At 35.7% G+C, this 10,221-nt stretch overlaps 1 protein-coding gene across 1 annotated transcript; it reads right to left on the bottom strand.

Annotated features, from left to right (window-relative positions):
• Positions 1–2,160: 2,160 nt before the first annotated feature.
• LOC140837378 (patellin-3-like) lies at positions 2,161–4,646 on the bottom strand. The gene is made up of 4 exons (XM_073203512.1): positions 3,203–4,646; positions 2,982–3,106; positions 2,766–2,904; positions 2,161–2,668 (listed from the first exon to the last, which is right to left on the bottom strand). The coding sequence occupies exons 1-4, from the start codon at positions 4,529–4,531 to the stop codon at positions 2,417–2,419; spliced, it is 1,845 nt and encodes a 614-aa protein (XP_073059613.1). The 5' UTR covers positions 4,532–4,646; the 3' UTR covers positions 2,161–2,416.
• Between the last annotated feature and the right edge of the window lie 5,575 nt (positions 4,647–10,221).

Raw genomic sequence — 10,221 nt, 5'->3', positions numbered from 1 at the left:
GAAAATAAATTCAAGGGGTTGAATTTATGGTATAGTAAATTCAAGGAGTTGAATTTATAAAATTTGAGAATTTAATTTATTAAACTCAAAAGTTGGGTTATTAAATATTAAATTTTGGAGGTGATAAAATTCAAGGAGTTGAATTTATAATTTAAATATTAAATTCAAATGTTGAATTTATAATGTATATAATTTATTAAGCTCAAATGTTGAGTTTATTAAATATTAAATTTAAAATTGGTGGGAAGTATGTTCCAATGAGTTTGTAGGAGTACAAATCCAACACACTAAATAATTAATGTTTAATATACTTTGATTAATTAATTAAACTAGTTGGACTAGTCCAATTAATTAACCAATCTCATTAATGTTAATTAAATAAGTCCAATTATTTTATTATGATAATTAAGCCATAGATGTTTTATAAAATGAGAGACCTAAAAACCTAGCCTCCATAATATATGCATCGAGATTCTCCAAGGGATGAGATACAATTTTGGAATCTTTAATTAACTTAATTAAGTAATTAATTGAGTTAATAAAATATTAGAAAATATAATAAGGATTTTGATTTCTTATTTGACTTGATAGCATCCGAAAGTTTTAGATTTTTTCTTGATAACGCTCGGCTCTTCCCAATCATTAAAAAAGGCTGTCAAAAACTCCTTCAAAAAGTAAGAAAAATTTGGCTTAGATAATTGACTCGAATTTTTCGTGTTATATCTCTACGCAAAAGTTCTTCTAAATTTTTAGTGCAATTTAGAAGATGAACAAATATTTCAGTCATGGACCGGATTAGGAGATCGAACCGCTAATAACGGAGAAGTTGGAGCCAAGTGAAAAATTCACAGAAGGTATAACTTTTCAACTCCCTATGAATGTTTATGATAAAATCATACGCATGCCCAAAACAAAACATATTTTGATTGTCAAAATAAATAAAAATTTTAAAATATTTGGGTGTGTAGAAAACTCAGATCCAACATTTTTCATTCGGTTTTTTGAGAAATTTGAAATTTATTAATATGGAGGGGCTGAGTCAATTTGGTAGTTGTTCGCACAACGCCGTAGTCCGTACTGTGAACATTTATGGAGGAAAGAAGTTATACACACGACATGAAGTAAAATCCAAGCACACATGCAAATTGTCTCAAGATTCATTCTCATAACTACAATCATCCTTCCGATGTAGTCTCGAGTTCAAGTCTTAATAAAAAAAAACCTTAGCTTGGACTATTTCTTATTTTCATATGTTCTACAGACTATATATCCAAAATTAGAAAGTAAAAAATTGTGTGAGACGGTCTCACGAGTCGTATTTTATAAGACGGATCGATCTCTTATTTGGATCATCTATGAAAAATTATTACTTTTTGTGCTAAGAGTATTATTTTTTATTGTGAATATCGGTAGTTGATCCGTCTCATAGATAAGATTCGTGAGACCGTCTCACAAAAGACTTACTCAAATTAAAAAGCCTGAATATTTTATGGAAAAATAAAGTAAACACTCGTACTATTTTATGTTTCTTGGTTGTGGATAATCAAACTACTGTGATAATAATAAACAAAATAAGTTGTTGAAAGGTAAAGTATTATTCACATAAAAAATGATTCAATTCAGCTTGGAGTTTTCTTTTATTCCTCTTAAGTATGTTTTAATTAATTTCCTATGTATTATGATTTTTTTTTTTTAAAAAATCCCTATATATAATGATTCTTGATGGACAGGCCCTCATTTCTCAATAATCTGATTTTTTCCGTAAATTTATATTTTTTTATTAACCAGAAATTAAGACTTTAATCAAAGTGTCTCAAAAGGGACCATTTGTATACGTTTATACTAAAAAGAAAAGCGACAATTTGTTACTTTTTAACATGACATAAACCATATGTTTTTAAAAAATAAATAAATATATTATAAATAAACTTACCTATAAAAATTAGATTTAGCCTAAAATAAAGACGAAGAACCGGAAATGTGGAATGGGTATTTGCTTCAGATATAACTAACCAAGAATCTTAAGTAAACTAAATAGGACTGATCGAATTAAGGTTAAAACCTCGAGTGAATTGGTCTTAAATATTTAACCATGATATTATAGGTAGTAAAGAATTTCTAAGAACATAAAAAAAATCCATGGAAAAGAAGCAACACAAATGACAAATAACAAAATTAATTTATACAATTTACACAAATTTCTGTCCACATTTCCGTTTGCCACTCCAAATTGTTCCACCACACATTTCATATATTCCAACAAAAGATTTCAATTCCAAAAACAGAAAAAACCAAACAATCATGAAACAATGACTCCCCCAGACATCAAACTCAAAACTAATACCAATCAGAAAAGAATGTGAATACACAAAAGGATCCCTTTTTTTCATTCAATCTGCATCAATATTCATAGATTTCAATCAGAGGGCTTGATCTTGAACCTGTAGATCAGCTTCTTCTTCTTCGAAGTTTGGTTGTCGAAGGTAAGAACGATCTTGCCCGGTTCCCCGATCTTGAAGGTGCATCCAATTACTTGTTCGTCGGTCGGTCCTATCTTCCTCAACTTTTGCACGATCCAAGTGTATCCCTCTTCTGCACTAGGCACAAATTCGGCTCCGTAGGAGACATCCCAGCCCCCCACTCTCACCTCCCAAACCAATGTGGAAGCCTGTAGAATCCGAAAAACAAGTAAACCAGCATTAGATAAAAAAAAAAACATTTATATAAATTTCACGAATAACACACAATACACAAAACTAGCCCACCTCAGTGATAGGAAGCTCAATGGTATGTTTGGAAGATGGCTTAATAGTTTCCTCCATTGCGGCATCAGCAGTGGTGAATTCATCACCATCATTGCTAAGGCCACCGTATTGAACTGGAACTTGCTCAGGTGCCAAGTATCTGATGCATCACAAATCCAATCAACCACCATAAATATTGGAGAAAATGAGGTAAAAATCCACTAAAAAGTACAAGACTTGAATAGGGTCTCGGCAGTCCTGGTGGGTCCTGCAAACACAAACTTGCTCTTTGTTCTCTGAGTGAAGAATGGACTGATCATCCTATTGTAAGCCACATACCACCATGGAACATTGATAAAAACCTTCACACCACCAAGAACCAGCACTTTAATAAGTAAAAAATGGTATACATAATTTGAAGGGATGATTATACAGAGACACATCAATCAATATTTCACCTGTTTGGCCACAAATTCAGGATAATTATCCTGGAGCAATTGGAGGGCTTGATTTGTGGATTGGCGGAACTCTTTCTTGAATAAAGTGAGTCCAGGAGAGTTATCAAGATCGATGATTTGGACAATAGTGCAGGTGCCATCAGGGGTGAAGTCGAGTTTCCTGATATTCTTTTCCAAGAACTGAATGTACCACTTCAAGAACTTGGCTCTTTTCTCGGAATCAGCGAAGGTTTTGCTGTACAATTCCTTGTCCTGGAACTCCCCGAGAGCATTGTAGCAAACGGGGTGCCCTTCCTTATCTACTCCATGGACATAAACAACCTTTTCCAGCCCCTCAACAATTCCTTCCTCCTCCAATAACTCGTCGATTTTGAACTCTTTTCTCCATCCCACCACGTTTTTCAACATGGAGAAGGCTTCTTTCACCTTGAAGTCTCTCGCCCTCAAGAACTTGAGGAGAATCGCGTCACTCTTTTCATCAGCTAGAAGTGGGATACCCCAGATGGAGACCTCCTCCGGTGGAAGTGGTGGTTCCGTTTCCGCCGCCGCCTGTTCTTCCTCCGCGGGAGCGATGACAGGTTCTTCATACGGTGTCGGGGTAGGGGCGGTGACTTCATGAACTATAGTTTCTTTGATTTCTTCGGCTATGGATTCGACCTTTTCTTCTACCTTCGCAACCACCGTTTCCGATGATTCAGCCTTGGTCTCTTCAACAGCTGGTGGTGGGTTTTTTTCCTCTTCAGTTTTTTTCTCCACCGGCACCTCAGGTTCCAGCTTCACGGGCTCCGGATCCACCAGTGGTGCCGGCAGCGGAACTTCAGCAGCAGGTACCTCGCAAGCTTCCGTTTTTTCTTCGGTCTTCGTGGGTGGTTCTTTTATCTTCTCCTCAGGTTTTGATTCCTCCTCTTTCTTCTCTTCTGCTTTCGGTTCTTCCTCTTTGTTCTCCTCCTCCTTGGCCGGAGTGGGCGGCGCGGTGAATTCATGCTTTTCAAGTGCCTTGCGAATCAAAAGTTTGAATTCATCCAAAGCTTTCTTCTCTGGATCAATAAGATCAACAACTCTGTTGCTCTCCTCCTTGAAAGAAGCAGATTCAGTCAGCTTGCTCTCTCCAACGGCCTTGTTTTTCTCCTTCGTATCTCCTTCTTCTACCGCCGCCTCTTCCTTCGGTACTGCGTCTTTCTCAAGCTCGGGCTCAGGTTCCGGCTTAGGGAACGCCTCATCCACCACGCCAGTTGTGAGCTTCTCAGCCACCGGAACATCGCACACCACCACATCTTCAGCAGCAGCACTCGGTGCTTCAGGAGTCGACTTCTTTGTTACCTCGGCCATTGATATCGATCAAACGCTCCAAGCAAGCAAAAAATGAACAGAAAAACCACAAGAAAATAAAAATAAAAAATCCAGCCCAGAAATTGTATCAGCAAAGTCGGATAGAAAGAAAACTGAGGGAAGAACGAGGGTAATATAGCAAGTATCTGAGGAAGAAACGGTGCATGAATGCGCCAGCTCGTTGGTGGGGCCCAATCATGTCAGCCAAGTTTTTGGCTGTAATTCGACTGTGCGGCGGGCCCATCTCTTCATATTTATTTGTGTCGGCGGTAAAACAACGTTGGATTCTTCATGCCTCTGATATTATCATACTTTCTGGTAACTCCACAATGCTTCTAAATTACCAAACAATAGATCCAAAAAAAATTTACTAAAAAAACAATGCTTCTAAATTACAATACACACACACACACACAATACTTGTAAATTAAAAATTACTAAAAAAAACAATGCTTCTAAAAAAAACAATGTTTGTAAGTTATACGTTTTTTTTCCATGTTATTTTTAATTTTCAGCCATGTTCATATCATCATTTTAAGTCATTGTTCTATCAAAAATAACAGAAATCAAATAAAGACAAATTAATATATTATATTATACTTTACTGATAACAGACAGAAAATAAATAACATATCATTTATAATTACTTGACCAAAAATTAATTTAATTTTTTTATGTCTCGAGTGTTATTTCTATTTAAAGACAAGAATATTCAAAAAGAACTGGGTTAGCAGGAATGAAATTTTTCACTCCTTTTACCAAAATATATATATGTTGATATAACAATTTCAATTATATATAAGACTTATTTGTCGAACAATGAATTAAAGAGTTATCATTTTTAAAGATAATAAAGAGTTATATTTAACTCCGAAAAGTCTGGAAAAACTAAATAAATAATGTGTTATATCGGAAAATTGGGACTGTTGAAAATGTTGCGTATGTTATTTGTAAAGTTGGCAATCTATCATAGAGTAGGTTTCTTGTGAGACGGTCTCATGAATCTTTATCTGTGAGATGGGTCAATCCTACCGATATTTACAATAAAAAGTAAAATTTTTAGTATAAAAATTAATATTTTTTCATGGATGAGCCAAATAAGATATATGTCTCACAAAATACGACCTGTAAAACCGTCTCACACAAGTTTTTTCCTCGATTCATAATGGTATTGTAATGCCCGAGATTTTATTACTGTAATCAGAAATTAACCTGAAATGATTTATTGATTAACTGAGATACTTATAGACGGAACCGATTAGACCGGGAGAGTCGAGAAAAGAATTGACAAAAGGTGCCAATACAAGTCCCCGCGCACATGCACGACTTGAATGCGCGCACATGCGCGGAACGTCCAGTAGCATTGGCGCATATGCGCGATGTAAATGGCGCACATGCGCGGGAGGGGCAGTAGGTACGACGCATATGCGCGAGAAAAGTGGCGCATATGCGCGAGAAGTCAAAGTGCTAGTTTAAATAACTGGCGCAATGTCGCGCATATGCGCGAAACGTGCAGAACATGCACAATGCCACTTGCCCTTGTATCATGGAACATGTATATATATATATATAAAAGCAAGCGAATAACCTTCAGAATTGAGAAGAAAATCGATACTTGGGGGAGGAATTTTAGCTCGTGACCTTAGAAATTAATTTGCGAGAAATCCGTCCGTCTGATTTTGAATCCGACTTCAGTACTGTGTTCCTATCAACGCAGGCTAGAACTGGACGTAAGTTTTGTTACGTTTAGACAAGATTTGAATTTATGATATTGTCAGAATTGAATATGAATCATATATGGTGTTTCTACTATCGTAGATATTGTATAATTGAAGCCAGATTAAAGAACAGAGTGTTTATATAATTGTTATGATTTTTGAAAGATATTGATCGAGATTTGGTATCAGATTTGTGTATTACTGATTTTGAATATACCGATATTGAGATTATGAGTTTCAGTATTATAGTTGTGATGTTCAGGTTGACGGGGTTATTCAGACTGTATAGTTATGCCGTCGAAACATCAGTTGATTTAGATTGATCAGATTCAGTATTGATTTAGATTAATCGGATTCAGATATGATTCAGATTGTATTGTGATAGCGATGACGTGAATTGAATTGTATCTTGTTTAGATATTGATCAGATTATGTACTGAGTTGAGTATTGATCAGAACAGATTGTGAATTGAGTTATTTACTGATACGTTGTATTCGATATTGTCATTTCAGATTTGATATGGACAGAGTTGAATACAGGTCATCGTCTTCGTCAGACCGGGACGACAAAAGGTATAATTCATGTGATATTTGGGAAGATATAACTCAAATGAGATCTTGTTTGAGTTTCCCAACTAAATCACATACTAGACTTATTGTTTATCTTTTGATATGATTATGATTTGTTTATAGAATTGTATTTAAATCTTTTGAGATAATTATGCATTGGTTACAGATGTTTATGCATTGCATTTGAGATAGGAAAGTTTGACAGAAACAGTCAGACTTCTAGATGTTCGGTGTATCGTTACATAGGAGCAGACACTGTCCTATTGTAGATTATTCGATACAGCTCAGACCGAAGTCTAGGAATAAGACGTACAGTCACCCCGAGTGGGAGGGTAGGTGACAGCCATTGAAGTCTTATTCACACCGGGATCCCTAGAGTTATAGTTGAGTCGAGTCTAGACATGATTTGACTAGAACTGCATGTGTTTAGAGATGTTGTTTCATAGACTATGAAACCCAGGTTTATTGCTTTCAGTATGATAGCATGTTTATATGATTTGATTTGAATTGCATGTTCATCTGATTTGAGCTGCATGCTTATTTTGATTTGATTTCATAGATTATAAAATCTATTCTGTTTAATTTTATTCATGATAGAACGTTTCATGATTTACTTTGTATATATACATGCTTACCATGAGTTATACTGGGATTTATTCTCACCAGAGTTATCCGGCTGTTGTCTTGTTTTGTATGTGTGCATGACAACAGGTGGGGCTGGATCGGGGTCAAGAGGATGAGGAGAGAAGAAGAGTTAGCGTGGTGATTCCGGACTTATTGTAAATTGATTTTAATACTTGAAATTAGTATTTGAACCTTAGAGTCAGGTTGTACAGTATTTTACTCTTATACTGAAATGTATTTTATACTGAGATGCATACTTTTTTAGATTCCATTACCTTCCGCATTTACATTTTAGAAAGAAAAATTTTTAGACCCTGTTTATCAGAACTGATAATTAAATCCCAACGATGATTAAGAAGATGATCAGCGTCCGGGTCCCCACAACAGGTGGTATCAGAGCGATAGATCCTTTAGATTGAGACAATCAGAGTTGATAGATCTATTAGACTGAGATAGAAGAGAATGAGCGGGGTAGATTGAATTTTCTTTCCTTGCATGTGATTGCTAGCATGAGAATTATTTCAATGTTGATTTACATTGTGTGTGCTAGCATGATTTATTGCTTTCCCTATTGCATGTTGTTTGTTATTTGAGTTGACTACAGCATGTAATTACCAAGACTGAATCAGAACCGAGTCTGGATCAGAGGTATATGATCAGAGGAGGGCTGAGACAGATTGTATAGAGTATGTACTAATCTGTTTGATTATCAGATATACCGCCTCGAAGAATTTCAGAAAAAGGCAGTACTTCGTCTTAACAGATGGATACATCAGAAATTCAGCTAGAAGAAAAGATGAAAGAATTTCAGTTATTACAGCCGCCGATTCTGAGTGGTACCGAGACATCTGAAGATTGTCAGAACTGGTTTGATGATATAGAAATCTTGTTTGATTTACTTGATTGTACAGATGAACAGAGAGTTAAAATGATGCCTTATCAGTTACGAGAAGCCGCCAGGAGTTGGTGGATTACCAGTAGAAGAATGTGGGCACAGAGAGGTACAGTGATTTCGTGGGAAATATTCAGAACTGAATTCTATCGAAGATTTTTCTCAGCTTCGTACCGAGAGGACAAGAAATTAGAGTTTGAGAATTTGAGCCAAGGGCAGCTAAATATTGACGAATATATTGCTAAATTCTCGAATCTAATGCATTTTGCTCTTCATCTAGCTGGAAATGATGAAGCTATAGTAAATCAATTCATCAGAGGGTTGAATTCGGAGGTGGTTGCATTTATGAATTTGCAGCGACCTTACCATTTTGCTGACATCCTGAGTAGAGCGAAGAGAGCGGAGGCGAGTCTGATTAGACAATTGACAAGGTTGTGTGTGAAGCCACCCCAGACAAAGCAATCCCCTGTTCGATATGATCACGGCAGTACGAGTGGGAAGCAAGATGTGCTGAAAGCTCGAAAGAAGCCATTTAAGAAGTTGGGTAGTGGTTCCTCTAGCTCCAGTGGTTCTAGCCCGAGTTATACTGGAGTGTATTGCAGGAGTTGCGGAGGGAGACATCCCACGGAGCAATGCCAGGGAGTGACTGGTAGATGCAATAATTGTGGACAGCCGGGACACTTTGCTAAAGTCTGTCCCCAGAAGCGTTCCCGAAGATCGTAGGGAACAGAGTCCAATTGAACACACAAATCCAGAATTTACAACAGCATCTGATTGATTAAATCGAATATCTGAAGATTGTATTGAATATTCTGAGAACTGTGATTATTGTATACAGAAATTGTTCAGATAAGAATCCTGCTTGAAACAGATTGTATTCAGAATATGCGATATCTGAAGTTAGTATACCGATTGATTCTGACACAGTTGAGATCAAGAGCAGTGATTGAGACTGATACCGAGATCAGAAATATCAAAAATTTCAGAAATGTCAGAAATTTAATTTTGTCTGAATTGGCAGATTATCTTATACGATTGTTGCTTTATATCTGCTGAGTATTGTTATTGCTCTAAATCAGTATTTGAGATATCTTATATTGTTTTGGAGAGCATATTTTATTTGTAGATGAGATATAGCAGTTGAGCAGAATGACATAAAGATATTTACCAGAAATCCTTGTTTTATGAGTTCATTGAACTCACTAGATCTGTATAGGATATTGATATTTCGTTTCTGATTTGATATTACTGTGTTTTGAATCCATATATGCTACAGATTATTGTGAACCAGGGAGAGTATATACAGTTCTAACCGAATCAGAGTTGATTTCGAGAGTTACAACAGTTCAGAAATGGGATCAGAATGTTCAGAACTTGATTGTAATGATCATAACAGAGTAACAGATATGTGATTTTGTATTTTGTATGAGATTGATTATCTTATAATGTCAGAATGTTTCAGAATTGAATAACAGAATTGATATCGATAGTCAGAGCCGAATACCAGGTAGGTATATTTTTTTTATTTATATTATTAACTGATTTGTTTATATCAAATAGTTCGAATCAGAAAGGACAGATAGTGTCAGAAACTTACAGTAATGAATTCAGTGTTCAGTCTGATGATTGAGAATGTATTGTATTCGAACAGATAGTTGTGATATAGACAGATGAGATCAGTTATAACATAATTGTACTGAAGAGTTGGCAGAAATTATACGGATATGTCTGAATTGCTAACAGAAAAGACAGAAAGATAGGAATTAGAAGATTTATTACAGAATTGTGAAATTCTAAATAGAAATGGGAGTACATTTCTATAGCCTGTGTAATGAAATTACCGTCATTTTTACAGATTGTGTAATATGATATGATTAAGATTGACA

This window comes from Primulina eburnea, chromosome 7, assembly GCF_022965805.1.
Source record: "Primulina eburnea isolate SZY01 chromosome 7, ASM2296580v1, whole genome shotgun sequence".
Classification (NCBI taxonomy): Eukaryota; Viridiplantae; Streptophyta; class Magnoliopsida; order Lamiales; family Gesneriaceae; genus Primulina; species Primulina eburnea.
The sequence above is the reverse complement of the archived record's forward strand: the minus strand, read 5'-3'. Positions and strand labels throughout refer to the sequence as shown.

What these genes read in the sequence shown, in the direction of transcription:
- LOC140837378 (XM_073203512.1), bottom strand. Translation starts at nt 4,531, where the DNA reads ATGGCCGAGGTAACAAAGAAGTCGACTCCTGAAGCACCGAGTGCTGCT. An exon ending in CTGAATTTGTGGCCAAACAG is followed by an intron (nt 3,107 to 3,202) that starts GTGAAATATTGA and finishes GGTGGTGTGAAG; the next exon opens with GTTTTTATCAATGTTCCATG. An exon ending in TTGAGCTTCCTATCACTGAG is followed by an intron (nt 2,669 to 2,765) that starts GTGGGCTAGTTT and finishes CGGATTCTACAG; the next exon opens with GCTTCCACATTGGTTTGGGA.